Genomic DNA, 20,470 nt, shown 5'->3' with positions numbered 1-20,470 from the left:
ATCTGTTGAATCATTTTTTTTAAAGGTCACCCTAGGCGATGTAGATAGTAATAATTAACAAAGACTATTTGATAAATTTATTTTTAACAACATAATGTTTTTTTTTATCCTTCAACTAATCATATTACGACAACATATAATTTGTGTAAACCGTGATCCCAATTAAGGGGGGGTGTATTGTATATGGATTTAGTGGGAGTTTTAAAGAAATCTATAAAATTCAAAAGTCTAAGTGTATTCAATACATACTTTTAATTATCCATACAAGTTTAGGTGTATTTAATTAAGATTTTTGAGTGTCATTATGAAATCCATGAAAGTCTGAGGGTATTCAATTATGACTTTTTAAAATGAATAGAAGTTTGTGGGTATTTAAAATATCATTCATACTTATGGAATTATAAACTCATGGAATCTCATAGACTTTGTAGTGTTAATTATATACACCACAATCCAAAAATTGTCTAGCATCTAGACCAAAGATTTTCATGGACTTTTCCGTTGACTTTCTCATTATATTTTGTTTTCTCCACCATTTTTCTTATTTTCTTTACCAATTCTTTTTCCTACAACCCAACATGTTTATTCAACCTATGATCCCATGATTTTTTTTCTTCTTCTTGATATTATGTTCTCACATTGTATCTTTATACTTATTAAAACCTCATTCTCATATGTAGACACATGCCTAATGTTAACAATAAAAATAATAACGATGAAAAAAGTACGTAAGAAAAAAAGAGAATAATAATCATATAAATGTTCATGAACAACGACTTCTTTAGTTTAAAACTTCATGAATAATTTATTTACTTTCATTTCTTTAGTACCTATTGGTCGATAGATTAAATTCGAATGATTTATTTTATTTTCTTATAAATAATTGAGATTATCTAATTTCTTTGTAATAGATACAAGTCATACAACCAATAAATTTGCTTAAAACAAAAATTGTTCCATAGAAACTTTTCTCAGCATATATTAAATCTTCATCCAATAGCACCCACGAGGCGTCAAAAAACCCATAAGACCAACCTAAATGCTTTAGGCGCACCCGAGAGTCAATCAAATTATCATAGATACTTGGGCTTGTTGTTGAGAGACATGGTATACACAATTACACATATATTATGAGTATTGAGAAATATATAAAAGTCGATCAATATGAATTATGTGAATTTTATGAATCAATAAAAGTCTGTATAAATCAGTCTAAAGTATGTGGTTGAAATTAGTGGTTTTAACAATTTTATAAAACTCCGTGTACTTTTAAAAGAGTATGTGAACTTTTCAAAAAATCTGTCAATTAAAATAAATCTACACAAATATATATAGAATTCACCCTCCTAAGTTTCCAACTAATGGTTAATTGGTTATTTTTCGTCGTAGGACGTTGATGTAAGACTCAGGTTGCATGGCCTACCGAAACCTCATTAATACAACAGTAACAGTACGTACTTATTCCCATTTAATCACTTATACATCATTTGAATTGAAACGAAATCTTATTGCTAATGGAAGCTAGCAAAATCTATTTTGCTGTCATGACAGACCAAAGATCCCCAGATACTGCAATATTTCAAATGCAAGATTTTTCTCAGATCGACTTGAAGTTACATGCATGATTTCAAAAACATCATATAATGGTAGGATCTCTGAGGAAACTGACCCTAGCTTGTTGGTCAAAGTATTTAAGCATTGATTTTATCTCTTGAAAAGAGACTCAGGTTGCATGGCCTACCGAAACCTCATTAATACAAGAGAGTAACAGTTCGTACCTATTCCCATTTAATCACTTATACAGCATTTGAATTGAAACGAAATCTTATTGCTTATGGAAGCAAAATCTATTTTGCTGTCATGACAGACCAAAGATCCCCAGATACTGCAATATTTCAAATGCAAGATTTCTCAGATCGACTTGAAGTTACATGCATGATTTCAAAAACATCAGATAATGGTAGGATGACTAGGATCTCTGAGGAAACTGACCCTAGCTTGTTGGTCAAAGTATTTAAGCATTGATTTTATCCCTTGAAAAGACGTCGACCAAAGATTCTCAGATGCTGCAATTTTCCAAATGCAAGATCTGCTCAAATCGATTGGAAGTTACATGCATGACTTCAAAAACATCAAATAATTAATAGAAGTCGATTCCCTGCGATAACCATCTGCCTTAATTAATTTGCTGTTGGTCATAACAACATTCAAGTTTTACATCAAAGTGATCAAACTCAATACAGGCAGTACAATATTTAGAGCAACGAAAGTCCAGCTTATGTTCGACCAGTTCCACTGTCAAACTTGAAGGGGATGGTTTGTCGGCTGAACTTGTGGTGTTAATCGTTGCACCATTTTCTCCAAACAAAGTGTAAACCTTCTCTAATCGTTGCGCACTTGCGCTAGAAGAAGAAAAAGAAACATCACTTATTTTAGATACGTTAATTAAAGAGAATGAAGATGAATAATAATCAAGTTATTAGGACATTAAGGGGGTCTGCAGCTGAAGTATCGACCAGGCTGTTATACATCCTCCTAAGAGTTTTTTTTTTGACATGATACATCCTAAGAGTTAATCACCATATATGGTTGAGAGCGATCCAATTTTAACAAAACGCTCAAATACCTATAATCATGTACAAAAACACAGACTGGCTGGTCACTACTCTCTAGCTCCTTCTCGATGTGGTGTTCAATTTCTGGCGCGCAAATGATCTTCCACTGTTAATGTCAGATATGCTTTATCGTTCTTGTGATCCTTACATGTGAATCTTATTTTTATTCTTTTAAAAAGTTTTATGGACTATATTCGTGTGTTATGTTAATATTCTCAAATCGAAGATTACTTCTCTTTGTGAGTTATTAATTATCTTTCTTCAACAAAAATCTAGACGGCATTATAGTACAAGCATCAAAACGTATTTAGAGCATATGTAGGATAAAGGGAGTTTCTAACGAGTACGAGTTGAAGACTAACTAATTAATCATATATCAGACCCATTTTCACTAACCTCCACTATTCAGATTTTAGATATATATAAGTTGATTATTCTAACAAAATTTAAGTTGAATGGTGATCGTGAAAGTACCAAACTAAATCTAATTTAAGGACAAACTTAATATATCAAACGTGAACAATTCAAGTTCATAATTGGTAAATATATTTTTTGAACATCTTAAAAATTATCAATTTGAACCAAAATTTACAATTATATCTATTCATATATACTCAAACACTAAACAATACATCGAGAGTGCGGATATGCAATAGAAAACTGGTATAAAAAGACAAAAAAAAATCCTTAATCGTCCTCAATTTGGTAGTCCTCATTAATATAATGACTCACAGGGATTAAATAGTGTAACATGCATACTATTTTCATCCTCCCATATTAAAAGATCGCATACTTTTACATAATGTTCATTAGGGGAGTTCTATAGATCTTTCTTCGCTTCTTTTCTCTCCATCGAAATTAATAGAACAAGAGGAGGTGTATTTAGTTATTTGTAAATGCTAAATTAATTGGGAGGTTTATTTAACAATGGAGGTACAAACAGCAATATAGGTGGTGCAAATAGAACCCCTTATTCATTCACCGGAAAAAAAAATGGCTGCCACAGAATTCGCGAAAACGGCTATTTATTAAAATCTGAAAACATGTATATCAAACCCAGACTGAACTATATATCTACTTCAATTTTACACCAGCTATTTTACAAGTCATCGAAAACCCTCTGTCCCGGGGCTAATATCTTGTTCGGATCATACTTAAACTTCATTTCCTGGAAGCTTTGCAATTTTGATCCAAAATGGTCTATCCAATCTTGCTGTTTTTCATAATGGGGAAGATATTGCTTAATCATAATACCAGCATCCTTACAAAATTGCAATATTTCTGCATTGACTTCATCAAACTGCTGCCATTCTTGGAGCCCGCTTGAATGCAAAAGCGCCACAACATAGAACACTTCTTCCCCTGGTATAACTGCAGACATCTTATTGTCCCACCTGGAAAATTACAAATAAAACAAGTATGTTAGTTTTACAATTAATAAATAGAAAAGGAAGAAATGCAGAAGAGAATCGAACGGAGCTTTGCCCTAGAGGCTAGATCTGATCAAAGATAAATGTTTTGTCACTAGAGCCAGAAGCTGGCTACGTACGCATAGAGTATACACTCACTTGTTTCGTTTCATGGGGTAGGTGATGATAAGTCCCGCCGGAACCTTTTCTTTCAGAAGAATGCCTTTGAAAACACCGGTATCAAAGTCTGCAATTCGTGATTTTGGTACGAAGAGGTTTAGCCATGGATGAGCAATATCCCATAGGTCAAGTGTTCGGAGTGTTTCCTCTTCGGTATGCACTCTATTCAGAAAATCTATGTAGGATACATCTTGCTGGAATATAAATCCAGGAAGATAGCTGAACCCATTGAGCAATACTTTGACTACCTATAAAAGGAGAATAAGTTAGCAAACGGTCTGTTATATGTGCTTTCTAATTATAGAATTACATTTTCTAATATAATGGATAATTGTTAAGCATGTACTGATGTACGTAAGTACGTTGCCCTAAATTTAGTATCTCCCCAAGTTTTAATTCCACTAGCACATCTATTTCTCTAAAAGAAATTCCTGATGCATTCTTAACTTAAACAAATTAAGACCACAAAGATGATGATAGTGATGATATACCTTATCAATGGATTTTTTAGCTGTATCATCATAATATTTGGCTAGTTCTATGGTGTAAAGGATGCCGTATTGGTTTAGTAAAGAAGTTATTCTCGGGTGGTCAGCTACTGGATAGAAGGAAAGGTCTACAGGACCCTGCTGCATTAGAACAAAACCTTCCACATAGTCGAATCCAATATTTCCTTGCTTTCCATTGCCTGAGATAAAAGTTTCCTGGTCACTTGAAAATGCAGAGAAGTCGTTGTAAAATAGTCGTATCCATATAGCCTGCCAAAACCAAATTTGATCACCATGCTCACTTCAATAATCAGCATTAGCTAAACTAAAATCCTATTTTGAAAGAATTAATAGCAAAGACTTATTACCCTTTTGGGAGCCGACTGTAAGGCGATTCTTGCTCTGGTTATAATGCCGACTTGGCCTAAACCTCCGAGAGCCGAATAGAATAGCTCAGGTGTTTGGTCAGAGGAGCAAGTTATTAAATCTCCTTTCCCTGCATAAAAGAATGAAAATTGTCACAGACATATATACATAGATATATAACCTGCGGTCTAATTTCATGATTTCATGAAGAAGTTTGGAAGATATTGGGAGGTGAAATATTCAACAAGCTAGTTCAGATATGTTTTAGTTACAAATTATTTCCTTCAATACTTTGAATATGCAAGCCTTACAAGGAAATGAGGTGGATTAGAATAACATTAGAATTGACTGACATGAAAACACTGAATATAAGAATTTATGTCCAAAGAACGAAAAGAGCAAGGTATTAAATTCAAAACGAGTTCGTGAGGCAACTTTACCAGTTACGACATCCAGTTCATGCACATTGGTGATCTGAGGACCATAACGGAACGTTTGACCGCTAATGCCGGCGTTGCTGAGTGTCCCACCAACGGTGAGGTAGAGGTAGTCAGTCCACGAAACCGGCGTAAGGTCATGTTCAAGTGTTGCACGCAATACATCGATCCATAGCTGCTCGCCACCAACATCAGCATATGAACCCAAAGAGGTGCTCTTCGACACCACAACTCTCGACCCCATGTTGTTCAGAGTCGTCATGTTTATGACAATGCCGTCCTTGGCCATGGCTTGTCCACGAGCGGAATGGGCATTGCCTCTGGCGGCTATGCCGAAATGCGTAGAGCCATTGTTGGCGAATTGCAACAACGTTGCTATGTCGTTTGTTGAGTTTGGATACAGAACTGCAGCTGCGGATTGATGAACAATACGACCCCAATCTGTAGCAGTGGAATTGATGGACTGGCTGTCGTTATGAAGCTTCGACGCAACGTCGGGCGGTAGTCCGAGTTGGCCGGTCACGGTGGAGGAGGAGATAAAAAACCCTAGGAGGAGAGGAGTCATGAGTAGGGTGAAGAAGTCAGCCATTTTTGTAATAGTTGAGTGAAATAAGAGGGGGAGAGAGAGGTGATATTTATATAGACAACTTAATTGAAGCTTAGGGTTCATGGCGTTAGCTAACGTCGTTTAGTGGCCGGCCAACTTGGTATGCTTTTTTATTTGTACGCAAGGAGAAGGAGTACTAATTCAGCAGTAAATCGCATACTAACAAAGCTTTTTCCAAGTTACGTTAAGGGGTAAGACCCTAATAATAGTACTAGATATTGTTTCTCTTCAAAATGGTCGGTCTGTATAGCTAAGCAGCGTAAGTAAATCACTTTGAATAGGTACTCACACTTCTAATTGTGTATTATAGTATGATAAAACATTCGTTTACAACCCAATTTACCAACGACTTGTATATTACACATTCATGGGATCTTCATCACTTCAAAACACTTGCTAAATCCCTTTGATTCAGTGGCCTCACAAAACTATGTTCTTAAAAGCTGGTTTTTATCCTAAAACCACTATTATCGTTCACCATCCTCAAAGAGTCAAAACGGCCGTAGTAATCCAAATACTTTAAATCCTTCACCCATCTTTGAAGCAGCTTCAGGAAATCAAATACTATTATACATGTTGTCGACCTCACGGCAGCACCAGCAAATCAAATACTATTATACATGTTGTCAACCTAAAATACGGATTTTGCCATATTGATTTTGTCACGACCACGAAATTCGAACGATACAAATTTGAATTTGAAGCTCTGAAAATTCTAAAACAATCTCAAATATATTGAAATCATCTTATCATAACACTGTATCGAAACTGAGTCCACAACATGACTCAGTTGAATTGAATAATACACAACCAATGGAAATGTAAAATTCACTCAATCTTCAATACGAACAGCAGAAAGAAATCTTCGAAAATCTTCAGAGAAAACCCTCTAATTCTGCTAATCCACACCTGCAGAACTATCCCCTACACCATCGAATAGGTGCACCGGGATTGTAAACACAAGCTCGGTAAGCTTTGCAGCTCGTATGAGTAAAACAACAGTATAACACAAATAAGATACAAGAGAAAAATACTGAAAACATTTAATTATAAATGTACTCATGAGTCACAGGACGGCCCATTTGGTTGTCCAATAATATCTGAAAATATAAGTGCTCATGAGAAATCGGGCAACCGATATGTTTACCCAAATACATTTATAATACGGGTCCTCATGAGACCCAGGTACTCATCTGTTACCCCTCATGCAATACGCTGCCAGACATTGGGCAACCCATCTGTTACCCAATATCCAAAAATATGAGTACTCATAAGCCGGTAACCCATCTGTTACCCCTCATGCAGTACACAGACAGACAGACTAGAGCTCTAACTGCATCGTAACTTTCGCCCGGCCAAGGCTAGGTTCCGACATGCCAACACGTCCGAAGACTGGTCCGAAGACAGAAAACACGTCTGAAGACAGAAAACGTTTTAACAAAACTCAATGTTAAAACCACGTACAATAACAATCCACCCATGTTATTGTACTGCAACAAGCGACTCTTGCTCAAATAAAATAAATATAGTTGCCACAATATAATTCATTTGGAAATAAGAACGTAACAATGTATAATATAGCAACCCATATATATGTATCGTATTTACCATTTTATACACATACACAACCCACTATATTATATACATGTCATAGTTCGATCTTTTTAAGAAAACGTAAATATGAGTCACCACCAAGGGTAGGCTCGTCATAGTGAGATTTACTCACATTCACCATAGTCCATAATCACAAAAACATTTTCAAAATCATTTATTAAAATAGTGTTTCACTTACCCATGAATCGTAGACGATCAAGTTCATGTAATTTAAACCAAAACATATTTTTAAAATAATTTTTATAAACTAGTGATGCAACGACAATGGTGACACTCGAACTAAATTCAATAATTATAATACTACTTCAATCGTGATGATTATTGTGAGGTTTACTCACCTTATTTCTTGCGTGCAACTTCCACGACACTGAAAGTAATTTCCTCACTCGTTTCGTCGGTCACCTAATAGCAATGTAAAATGCTTAGAAAATGATACGTAAAATATCAGGTGACGATTTCAGTACAACTAAATATTTTACTGTTTTATTGTTTTACTAAACACTGTTTAGATTTACTGTTTTACTATAAACTGTTCACATTTATTGTTTACAGAACATTGTTCATATTTACTGTTCATGAACACGGTTCACATTACTATTTATGCGGTGCCACTGTTCACCGACCGCTACCAATGCCCACCAAATTTCACCACCACAATCTAACAACTTCTTAGTTCACCACAAAGTCTAATTCAAAGCTTAAAACACTCCAATTTCGAAATTTCCGAAAAATCCCAATTCAAGAACTCTATAATTGAAATTTCTTGGTTCGAGTTCTTACCTTTCGATTTAGCTCAAACCTTTGCAGGGGTTGTTGATGACGTTGATGCGAGTTTGAGACTGGTGGTGAAGCCTAAACTCGCCGGAAAATTGAAGAACACAACCGTGTCACCGACGGGTTTCCGGATCGACTTCCGGGCTTCGATGCGTGGAAACCGGTTGCTACTCCACGATCCACCACCACAGGGAGGCGCGCAAGGAGGAGACGAAGCTATATGGGTTGGCCCGGTCGCCTGAAACCGCCGGAGTCAGCCGGAAAAATCGGGTCGTGTCGGCCGGAAATTTTCGCTTTTAAAGGGGCGGGTGCGGAGAGAGGGGGATAAAATAATGGGGTTATTACAGATTTGGTTAGATTTGGTCGGTTTGATTTCGGGTTTGACAACAAGTTTAATATTGAACATATATAATTCGGGTGTAAGAACAAGTCAAAATATGATTGAGCTGGATCCTCTTGGTCACTCACAAGCTTCATAAGGTGTTGCGTCGCTCATAAGGTGTATACAAAAGTGAGAATACTCTTAAGATCGATTGTCTACTTTTGGGATAGAATCAAACCTTACGATGAGATACCTTTACCGCCTTCAATTACTACAGGTTAATCGCAAAAGTTTTAGAAATTTTGCTACTTAAGCATAGGACCAAAGCTGCAGCGGAAATGCATAACCATCACTGGAATAGCTGTAAGATTGACCAATGAAATGAAAACATTTTGTAACCCAAAAAATTGCATATGCTTCTGCTTCTCCATTTGCTAAATTGTACGTAAAATATTACAAGCAGCCGCATCCAATACTGCGACACAAAGATAAACTATGTGTTTTAATTCATTGCTAGGTAAAGTGACCCACAAATTGAGTAACTGGCACACAAAATTGCCCCACTACAAGTCTACAACACAAATTATAGATCCTGAAAACCTCAAAAAGAAACTGTCCTTTCAACCAAGATACAACACTCGCGAGGGGCAAAACTCCACCGGCTAGGAGTCTAAGAGTGTCAGGCTGCTCTTTGCTTTGAGACAACACTGTCTGGTTAAAACTCGCCAACAGGAAGAAGATACCATGCTCCAACTTATTTGTGTGCCATGATATCATTTAAACAGCTGGGACCTTTCTGCCATCTTCAATAAAGAAAATTGCAGATACTGGGACCTATTGAAAGGAGAAGGAAAAAAAAAACCTTAATTTAATTTTAGCCAAACAAATTAAGCACATCTACACAAGATAACATAAACACAAACATAGCTAGAAAAAAAATAGCGAGAGGGAGGAACAATCAGATAGAAAAACATCTCGTCTTAGCTGACGTCCTTTTCTCTTCATCCGATGGTAATCCATTTTCAATTCATGACAACAATCAAGAATACATCTCTACAGCAAAGGGTTGTAGAGTTTAATCGCAATGATACCTTAAGCATTACTATTACTCGACACAACTGCCATTGTTCTTTTGTTTTTCTTTCAAGTAAGACAGAATGCAAATGTAAAAGGATTCCCGATACAACCAGCCTTGTTCTTTTGTTATTCTATCAAGTTGGACAGAATGAAAATGTGTAAGAAAAATAGGTACGGAGAAAAATAGACACGGATTTCAGAGAATCAGGTCGAACGCAGAGCATGATAATTGAAAACATAGTTTTAGCCTTCTAGACCATATGACATATTTCACACTCCTAGTTTGGGGGCTACCTCGTGGAACCATGAACAACCATGCAACAGAAAATAGTTAACAAAAGGTCCTAGTTTGGGGGCTACCTCATGTCCTCATGGAACCATGAACAGAAAATAGGAATTGTTCGATATGTTGAAAGCTAACTTGGCCACTGCTTATATTGTCATATGTAGTTTCTTGACATGTTAATAAGTTTGTATAGTTAATGAGCCACATTTAAGGTTTTTCAGATTCTATTGGAATCCTAGAACTTAATCCTCATTCACTCACTTGGACTACACAATGCTACTTTGTACAGCCAGACAGAATAACTTTTTGGTGGAAACTAAAGAGCTTATGCTATTCAAATAAAAGGACAGTAAATGTAGCAGCTTACATCAGGCCAGGTCGCGGTAATGAAGTCCACAATGTCGTAAAATATATCCCCTTGAACATCAATTTGGTCTTTCTCGGTTGGCCCCTAAGGAAAATCATAACAAAAATTTAGGAAATGTAGCTTAACATATTTCAACATCAGTTGCTGAACTATAATCACCTTAACAACAGAAGCTCCAGTGGCAAATTTCTTCCCTAACTTCTTCGAAGCATCACTCAGTTTGACTCCTGAATTGTAATCAATAGCAGTTAACGAATGCTCCAGAAAAGTAAGAATCTGACAATAATAAAACAAAGGATGCAAAACTGAAAATTAGCGCACCAAAAAGCTCCAGCCCTTTGACAGTTGTGATACATTTTCTCTTATTTCGTGTAACCTTCTCAACAATAACTTCCAGCTTCTCCTACAGAAAAGAACATCAATAACAAAGTTAATCACCGCAATCTAAAGTCTCCCAATCATGAGTAGTTCACCCAGCGGCGCAGCTCTTTTCACCTACGGGCGTCAAATTAAAGATCCTCACAACTCTCACCTTTTTCTTAACCTTCCCACCCGGCAGACGCTTTACCTCTTCTTTAGGTGCTGAAGTTCCACCACCAGCAATCGAAAACAATATATATGTTATTACAATCCCCAAACCGCAATCAAAAAGCTTACGAATTAAATTCACATATGTACAAATACAGAAACTCTAATGACACAAAATAATCATATATGCTTATTTACTACCAATAGAGTATAGAAATACATAAATACATCTACAGATTAGTATAATTATACCTGAAGAAGCAGTAGCGCCGTCGCCGGTCCCGAAGGAGATACCGGTGGCGTTCAACTGATCGGCTACTCTATCAGCTTCTTTGGCAGTAGCATCTTCACAATTAACAAAGCAATAACTTCAATTAAACATCGAAAATTAACAGCGGTTAAAATCGAAATTAGTGAGATTAGGGTTTGGGAGATGGAGAATGAACCTTTGACGAGATCGGGGTAAAGCTCCGGGGCGTTTTGGATCAACCAGGGCTTGCATTTCTCGAAATCGGGTCCGAATTCACAGTACTCGGCCGGTAAACTGCAGACGGCGCAGTACAGAACGCGAACCGGTTGGGGTTTTCCCGCCATTAGAGCTAGACCTCAAGCCCCTCTCCTTTCTTCTGTATCGCTCTCGTTCTCGGAGAGCCTGTGCCTGTGTGTTTGGGAAAGTTGAAACGCTGCGTTTTGAGTCGCAATCGTTGGATTGAAGATGGGGAGTTGAAAGTTGTCGATGGCGATGGGTTATATGTGTTACTGGTACAGGCCCAAATAATGCAGGGTCCGGCCCGGATGGAGCCCGTTTAAAAATTTCTTTTTTTATTTCCTGATTGAATAATCGGGCAATTATTATTGCTTTTGTAGGAGAATTTATCCTGAGACTTGTTATAATTAAGTGATGTATGTTTGAGGCTTTGGTCTTCCGGTGTTTCCTCAATCGAAAGTAAGTTGGAACATGTCTTAGAAATCGTTGTATACGAACTGTGAGATAATAGTAGAAGCTCAGTTTAGGACAAAAATATTTCAGATCTTGGCAAGTTTTTTTGTTTTGTTGATAACACACAAGTCTTAGACATTATATTATCAAATTATTAAGTCTCCCGTTTTGCTTCATCAGTATCGAAGCATATTCGAACCACAGAAATTTGGGATTTGAAAGGCAACAAATACGCATCATGCAAATCCATTTGAATATGCCAGAAAATGTCCAACAAAATCTGATTGTGTACGTTGAAAGGCATTAAATTACCTCCATATCAAGCACTATATAATCCCTAGTATTGCAGATTTCAGTGTTCTCTGTATCTGCTAATATTGGACAGGGATATTTCACCGTCAGTTGTAAATCATGCTTGTGGAGAAGGAAAAAACAGAAGATGAGGCTGGAATATCATCCAGTCATTGTAATAACCCCAATTTTTCAAACAATATTTGATTTGAAATAAATTCTATAAAGTTTTGAAATTCATTTAAATTGAATTCGATTTGTTTGCAAACGTTACGAAACGGAAACGGAAACGTTCCGAGAACGTTTAATAAGAAAACGTTACGTTTCCGAACGAATTTATCGACTTTTATTTCGTCGTTCGGTTGCGGAAACTTTCTTCACGAAAGTTGTAGAGCTCGTCGATACGAGTTCGTGAGCATGTAACGCGTTCTAATCGGACGATGTATATGAAAGTTATTAACGATACAAGTTAGTGTCCGATTTAAAAAGGGGTATATAAGGAAACTGAACAGAAGTAGGGTTTCCATTTTCGGAAACCCTCTTCTCTCTCTTATCCCGCGCCTCCATCTCTCTCTCTCTCTCTCTTCTCTCTCTCGCTCTCTTCCCGATCTCCCTTCCACGCCGGCGATCTCGCCGAATCCGTGGCCGTGTCACTCACCGCCCCTAGGGAAAGCTTCGCACGGTCCTCCTTGCCAGACCCCGAGAAGATCGCGTCCTCTCTCTCGACGCCGTTCGCCGCACCGAGCCTCCCCCTTCGAAAACTCCATCGCCGACGATCGCCTTACCCCGACAGTCGTACGCTACACCGCTCCTCCCTACGACATCGCGAGGTCCATCTCACCAACACCCCAAACTCGCCACACCGCCCCTCACCCCGAGCCGAGCACGATCGATCCGACTAGCTTCGATGCTTCCGAGAGATTGATTAGGTGAGGATTTACGTTTAATTGGTTGTGATAATTGATTGTTGTAATTTGGGGATCGATTTGATGAATTGTGGGGATGAATCGGGGGTGGGAGGTGAGGGTGGACCACCGCCGCATTAAGCGGCGCGTGTGGAGGTGTAGGGTGGCGTAGGGGCTGCCTAGGATCGGAGGGAGGAAGAGGGGAGAAAGGAGGAGAGTTTGGGCACGGTGGTGACATCACACGCGCCGGTTTTGGGCTCGGCGCGTGGGCCCCACGCGCTGCCGGCCGGAGGTGGCGCGTGTACCCCACGCGCCGCCACGTGCGACGGTGTGAAAATGTTTTCCGATAGGGGTATTTTGGTAATTTACTTAAATGTAAATGTAAATTTTATTTACTACGGTAAATGTAATTAAATTTTACCACGGTAAATGTAATTAAATTTTACTTTCAGTAAATGTAAAAAAGTAATTTTGTAAAAGGGTAATTTAGTAAATTTTATTTACTGAATTTGTATTTACATTTAAATAGTACGTATATGTACAAAAATACGTATTAATATTTATACGTACAGAAATACGTATTAATATTTATACGTACAGAAATACGCATTAATATTTATACGTACAGAAATACGTATTAATATTTATACGTACAAAAATACGTATTAATATTTATACGTACAGAAATACATATTAATATTTATACGTACAGAAATACGTACATAGTATTTATACGTACAGAAATACGTATATAATATTTATACGTACAGAAATACGTATATAATATTTATACGTACAAAAATACGTATTAATCGTATATTTGCACAGTAACCGTGAATAGTACCAGTGAACAGTAACACTGAACAGTAATTTCGTAAAACCGAATATTGCTGAACAGTAACCGATTATTACTGTTTCGGCATTTAAAGGTTTACGAAACGATTCTAAATTCTTTTCTTATCTTTTCAAGGTGACCGTTAAATCGAGGAAAGGAATTATCATCGGGAATTGTGGAATTACGCTCGAGTCATTAAGGTGAGTAAAATCTCACTGAATTACGAATCTACCCTCGTAGTGATTCAACATTTTTGCAAGTGTGTTTATTTAATGAATTACAACATGTATATAACTTAGTGGACTACGTATATACAGTATAATGGTAATAAATACATATATATATATATAGTTCATTAAATTACATACTGTTATTAATTCATTAAAAATAGTCATTTCGGTGACAGAAAAATTGTGCATGTGTGATTTTAATGGTACGATATGATGTGAGATTATCGTACGTAATTTTTCAGGTGTTTATGAAATATGACATGTATAGGATATAGTGGACTATGTATATATTGTATAAATGGTAAATAAATACGAATATATATAGTTTGCTATATAATATACTGTTATGATTTTTATTGTGGATATATCGTGAAAGTTTTAAAACGTACAATATGATGTGTGATTATTGTACATGATTTTATCACGAAGAATGTGAAATATTGTGATTTGTCTTCGGACGTGATGTGTGGTACAATATGATGTGAGATTATTGTACATGTTCGGCAAGTCGGAACCTAGCCTTTGGCCGGGCGAAAGTTACGATACAGTTAGAGCTCTAGTCTGTCTGCCTTAGTACTGCATGTGAGGTAACGGGTGGTTATCTGCTCATGGGTACTCAGTTATTTTGGATGTTGGGTAGCGGGTGGCTATCCAATATCAACGGTGTATTACGAGAGGGGTAACGGATGTGTACCAGCGTTCTTGGTACCCGTATTATAAATGCATTGGGTAACCAGAAGGGTTACTTAATTTCCTCATGAGCGTTTTATTTCATATTTCTTTGGGTCAACCAGATGGGCTGACTACTGACTCATGAGGGCATTTATATTTGTTGTTTTGTGATCTTTCGTATATATTGATATGCGAATTGTATTGTGATTTTACTCATACGAGCTATAAGCTTACCGGGTTTGTGTTTACAATCCCGGTGCACCAATTCGATGGTGTAGGGGATAATTCCGCAGGTGCTGTTTAGTGGAGGTTGAGTGTCGACTACAGAGGCTCGAAGTCGTTCGGATCCTACTTGTGGTGAGATTTTAGCATGGATTTGTGTGTGAGGATTTGTGTAATTTCATTTTCGAGATTTGTGAGTGATTTGTGAGGATTATTACATCTCCATTTTATGTATGGATTATAAATTGGGTTGTAATAATTGGTTGTCTGAGTTGTATTGAGAACTCAGAATTGATCCGCTGTTACACTTAAATGATTTCGATTTATTTGAGATTATTTTGTGGTTAACGACTTTAGAAACTTTGAGTTTTTAAGCTCGAAATTTCGGGGTCGTTACAGTCATCCGCAACAAATTAACAAGAGAGACGCACATCAAGAATGAATTTCAGTTTTTATATTGAGTTAACTCACTTAACTGTAACATATTCGGCTAATTGAGTTACTTGAAAATAATAATGTTTAATTTGTTCTTACGAATGTTGCTAGCTAGTCACTGCCTAGCTTACTCAGACATGATGTTCTTATAAGACTTGACTCGATCCACTTCTAGCTAATAGATTTTGATCTATGCACGTATCCAACAAATGAGAAAGTGGTCTTGCCTATATATCTACAATCAATTCTATTATAACAAGCACAAAAAGTTTCAGAAAATACAATCCGGAGTCAATTTGCGGCAACCAACGGCTGGGTTGATCTAGGCTGGTCTAGGCAATGTGATACTTTCGGATTTTGAGTAACACCTAAATCAAACTCGAAAAAAATTGAAATGCCAAAAACCATAATCAAAGGGCAAGGATTGAAAAAACACACACCCTGTATGGCTTTATATGATATATCAATTTGAGCGGGGTGTGACACCGTCACCATAAGGCTTAAGCCTACTGCCTAAGAGAGGCCGAGTATACTTGAATCTACGTCTACGATAGTAAGATTCATCAGCCATATGCGATCGGTAAAACCTGCAATAAATTGAGAAAATCAAGTTTGCTGATTTCAACAACTGATCAAGAAAGGCAACGTGATATACGAAATTCATGACTTTCTTAATGTGACAAGCAAAGGTTACATTATAAGAATATATATATATATAGGGGACGAGGAAAAAATTTAAATTGTAGGTTAAGATAGAAAAAACTTTATACTGCAACAAGTTCTTTTATATATATGGCAGAGGTTCACCATATATATATGATGTTGTGGGTTTGGCTTTCACTTCATTCCTGAGCAAACCAAGAAATCATCGGATTACCTAGAGTAAGGAGTCAGATACAACAGAAGTTTAGGGTGTTTAGCTAAGTAGCTATGGCCAGAGGAGTTACGAGGATGGTAAGTTTGGTGAGCATGCTTGTGCTTGTGCTAGCTCGATATGAACTTGCTGACGACACAGTTTATCCCAACAATGATGCATTGGATCGTCTCCTCTCCAAAAATGATGAGGCCTTGTCGTCGTCATCGGATAATATCAATACGAATGATAACTATCAGGTGGTTCCAAACGTAAACATGGGCGCAGCGTCATATTGTTCAGTCAGGTGTTTTTTTGACTGCGTACCTCATTTGATGATGTTCAAAGACTGTTATGATCCCTGCGTTGTGAAATGCCAGAAAGACACTCCTCGAGCTGCTGTGCTAGATTAACATTTCAGTTAACTTGCAGGCATAAATGGATATATTTCTGCCATTGAGGAAGGAAATAAAATTCATATATTGCATTCTGTTTCGGGTTGGTGTATATATGCCACCTTAGGGGAGGATATATGTCTCCTTTTTATATCTAGATAAAAAGTGTTGCGTTCGGAAGAAAATTATTTCCTACCAATGTAATAATTCCAATAAAAAGTTTTGTGGTGTGAAACTAAGAACAAACCTATTCCAATGTATGAGTACAGTAGCTTTAACGTACACATGATTGAGTTCATGTATAACCATGCGTGCAACTAATTCACAAAACAAAGAACTCAGTATATATCAGAGACGCGCGAAATAATTATCAACACTAAATGATGGAAGCATATGTATAGTAACCATTAATTTGGAATTGCCTATGAATCTCATTATAAAGCGTATGCATCTTCCATAATATTTGGAATTCGATATTCTTACCTTGTTTTTCAGTAACTATGAACATTTGGGTTTGCAAGTAAGAGCTATCTAGCTAAACAGATTATTTCGTGAATGTTTGGCGATATCAAAAGTTCAAAACACATGCAAATTATAGTACGTACAAATTATTGCCCAAAAAGCTCATACTAGTTGAATTAGCTACGTTAATTTACGATAATGATTTACATTTTTTTACTATCTTTCATTCTGTTTTGCGGGAATTGAACAAGTGCACATCTACTGCTCAGTTGAGACTTTAATCGATCTATATCCCCAACTCCCGAATCGAAGTCCGCTATAGTACGTACGTCTATAGGACTATAGGGAGCCCTATAATTGAGAAACAAAATGCTTGCTTTGAAGCTGAGTTTCAGAATTTATATTATCATATTAAAACTGCATGAGAAATGGACATAATTATCGTACGTTGATACAGGGATCCAATTTTTAATGTGTGTAATACTTAATTTGTCCAAATATTGCAGAGTGACAGAGATAAGAAACTTGAACCCTCGCTACACCCAGTCTCTTAAGTATCACACGCGCGCGCTTAAAACGCATCATCCATGATCCATCAGAATCGATCGAACTGATTAAGGAAGAGCATGAAATTAATTAATTGAGAAATTAACGTCACTCAAGGAAAACCTCACTTACGCTCTTAAAAGAAAAACGTTATGTATTTTCAAACGTTACGTTATCACGTCGTGGATCAACAAATGCAATATAGTAAATATCAATCAAGTTAATTGTTTCCTTGATGTGAAGAAGCTGAGGGAGAATAATTTCGGAGAAATTAAATAGAAAACAGTTCAATGCAGGATAAGGTAGAATAAAATTAGTAGTCCATTCCATAATAAGATAAATAATTAGTTCAGGTGGTCATCGTATAAATTGATGCTGATCCATTATCTTCTACTTCTTCACCAACAAACCAAGAGATATTCAGAGAGTACTATATAAGAGATAAGTCAAGGGTGCGAAAAGCAGCTATGGGATCAGGTGTTTTGAGGATGGTAATCTTAGTGAGCAGGCTTGTGCTTGTTCTAGCTCGATATCAACTTGTTGACGATGATGATGGCGCTTATCATGTAGTCTCCAACAGTAATAATGAGGCCTCATCATCGTCACTGGTTCGTTCTAGCACCAATGATAATAGGGTGGTTCCAAACTGGGGCTTCAGAGATACAAAATGTTGTCTCACCAAGTGTGTTTTCGAATGCATGGTAGTTTTATGGGAGCTGGATTGTTATCCAACATGCGTTCTTAAGTGCAAGATGATGCCACTGCCTCCCCCTGCTCCTCCCAAAGCTCCTCTGCTAGATTAATGTATTGGCGAGTACTGGATAATTGTTGCCCCAATAATTAAGTATAATCTTCTACGTATTTTTACTTTCTGTTCCCGGTTGCATTGGTTTTGTAACAATCCAGCTTGGTTTGAGTCTTTGATGTGTGTGTGGAATCCTTTTATCTCCGGTTCGAAACCTCTTACCCCTATTTTTTTTTCCTAAACCTTCATAAGTCATAACCGCATAATCTACCCGATTACCCTCATTCAAGTCAATGACTTTCTCACTTCCTTTACAGACACAGAGTCGGCCAGTCCCTTGACTCAGTGACATCCCTCATCTAAGTCATCTAGCTCAGTAGCTCGTCTAGACCACTGAGACAGTGAGACCAGTCGTTCTCTCCTTTTCTTTGGCATTTCTTCTCCTCTCCTCTCCTACTCTCCTGCCTATCTGAGACGTCGACCTTGACGAGCAATCAAGCATCATCGGGACGACGAGATCTGTTGATTTATGGACTTCTGGAAATCTGGGTCCAAGTCGGCAAGGTTTCAAGTCTCCACTCTCCAACTCTCTAAGGTATGTTAGTTACTTAGTTAGTTCGAATTGAGTGCTTGTTTCTTGAACTTTTTTCAGAGTAAATTGATTGAACCACCAATTGTATTAGATTGAATTTTGATGTTGATGTTGGTCTTGAAAAAGGAAAATGTATGATAGGGGAGTTGAATTTCATGTGATAGGGGAAATTACTGTTAAATTTGTATTATATTGAATTGCTAATTAAACTTTGTTTTGAATATATTTTGTTTAATGTGATAATTTTTGAAAATGTTAGAATGGCTCTATCTGAGCAATATGAAGAGATATTTAGGTTCTTATTCATAACATAGAAACTAAAGTCCTTAGATGTTGATGAACTGAAAAGAAGCTGCAACAACCTTGAAAAGAAGTTGGAGGATGGCCACACCTCTAACATTGATGGTGAGGATTTATTTAATAAATTAGAATTATTGCAGAAAAATTTACCAAATGTGCATGATTCAGCTAGTGCAATACCAACTTTCTTGAAAAAGGCTAATTGTTATCCAACTATTTGTTTTCGGTCTTCTATCTTTTTGTTGTTGTGATCTTAATTGTTAGTTTGCTTATATAGATGTATATTTGTGATACAATACTTCTAGTTTTGGTGTATTGTTTCTCTTTTTTCAAGAACACATAAGGGGCCACATTTGATATTTCGCACAAGGCCTCCAAATATGACATACCGACCCTGATTTTCTCATCCATGCTTTCGCCCTAGCTCTTCCTTTTGTGGGTGGTGGAGGTGGGATTGAGTTATGTGATGATGGATTTTGCTGGTTTCCAGCATTTGGGTGGATGCGATCACCCTACTTTTTTCCCTCCTCTTTGTTGGTTTCTGATGATGGCTGATGGGTCGAGGACTGATGTTCTATGGGAGCCTTATCTCGGTGCGGTAGAGGAGATGTTCGGCTGGTGTTTGTAAGTGGTCAGGTTGGAGCGGCGACATGACTCTACAATGAGTTTGGGGTTTGGCATGCCACGACTGGCTTTTGATCCAACATTGGTGAACTTTCATCATCATCATCACTGGTTAATGAACTTATTATTGTCCACAAAAGGCCTCAACATTAGTGTGTGTGGTAGCAATTCTTATAACTCAAGGATGGCTCTTCACCTTTTTCAATGTGAGATTCCAAATATCTCAAATCTAAGTCAATTTATTTCCAACAATCTCCACCTTGGCGCGATTCGAGTCATTACCAATTGTCTCATGATCTGAATAACTCCACCTCGACTACAAGCATCAATCCAAGTCCAAATCTTATGACCCC

General features: G+C 37.2%; 2 protein-coding genes across 2 annotated transcripts; both read right to left on the bottom strand.

Moving 5' to 3' along the window:
- Positions 1-3,714: 3,714 nt before the first annotated feature.
- LOC126797181 (cytokinin dehydrogenase 2-like) lies at positions 3,715-6,060 on the bottom strand. The gene is made up of 5 exons (XM_050523854.1): positions 5,499-6,060; positions 5,061-5,188; positions 4,696-4,962; positions 4,184-4,452; positions 3,715-4,009 (listed from the first exon to the last, which is right to left on the bottom strand). The coding sequence occupies exons 1-5, from the start codon at positions 6,058-6,060 to the stop codon at positions 3,715-3,717; spliced, it is 1,521 nt and encodes a 506-aa protein (XP_050379811.1).
- Positions 6,061-9,297: 3,237 nt separating this feature from the next.
- LOC126789185 (translation machinery-associated protein 22) lies at positions 9,298-11,760 on the bottom strand. The gene is made up of 7 exons (XM_050515279.1): positions 11,517-11,760; positions 11,323-11,415; positions 11,075-11,124; positions 10,864-10,945; positions 10,702-10,769; positions 10,543-10,626; positions 9,298-9,646 (listed from the first exon to the last, which is right to left on the bottom strand). Exons 1-7 carry the CDS (start codon positions 11,662-11,664, stop codon positions 9,590-9,592), a joined length of 582 nt encoding a protein of 193 aa, XP_050371236.1. The 5' UTR covers positions 11,665-11,760; the 3' UTR covers positions 9,298-9,589.
- Between the last annotated feature and the right edge of the window lie 8,710 nt (positions 11,761-20,470).

This window comes from Argentina anserina, chromosome 1 (assembly GCF_933775445.1).
Source record: "Argentina anserina chromosome 1, drPotAnse1.1, whole genome shotgun sequence".
NCBI classification, from domain to species: domain Eukaryota; kingdom Viridiplantae; phylum Streptophyta; class Magnoliopsida; order Rosales; family Rosaceae; genus Argentina; species Argentina anserina.
Note: the sequence above shows the minus strand (reverse complement) of the source record. Positions and strands in the feature narration are given on the sequence as shown.

Coding starts and splice junctions, on each gene's coding strand:
- LOC126797181 (XM_050523854.1), bottom strand. CDS start 6,060: ATGACTCCTCTCCTCCTAGGGTTTTTTATCTCCTCCTCCACCGTGACC. Junction 5,189..5,498: donor TGAACTGGATGTCGTAACTG/GTAAAGTTGCCT, acceptor TCTTTTATGCAG/GGAAAGGAGATTTAATAACT. Junction 4,963..5,060: donor TACAGTCGGCTCCCAAAAGG/GTAATAAGTCTT, acceptor TGGTTTTGGCAG/GCTATATGGATACGACTATT.
- LOC126789185 (XM_050515279.1), bottom strand. CDS start 11,664: ATGGCGGGAAAACCCCAACCGGTTCGCGTTCTGTACTGCGCCGTCTGC. Junction 11,125..11,322: donor CGGCGCTACTGCTTCTTCAG/GTATAATTATAC, acceptor GTGGAACTTCAG/CACCTAAAGAAGAGGTAAAG. Junction 10,627..10,701: donor CTGGAGCTTCTGTTGTTAAG/GTGATTATAGTT, acceptor GATTTTCCTTAG/GGGCCAACCGAGAAAGACCA.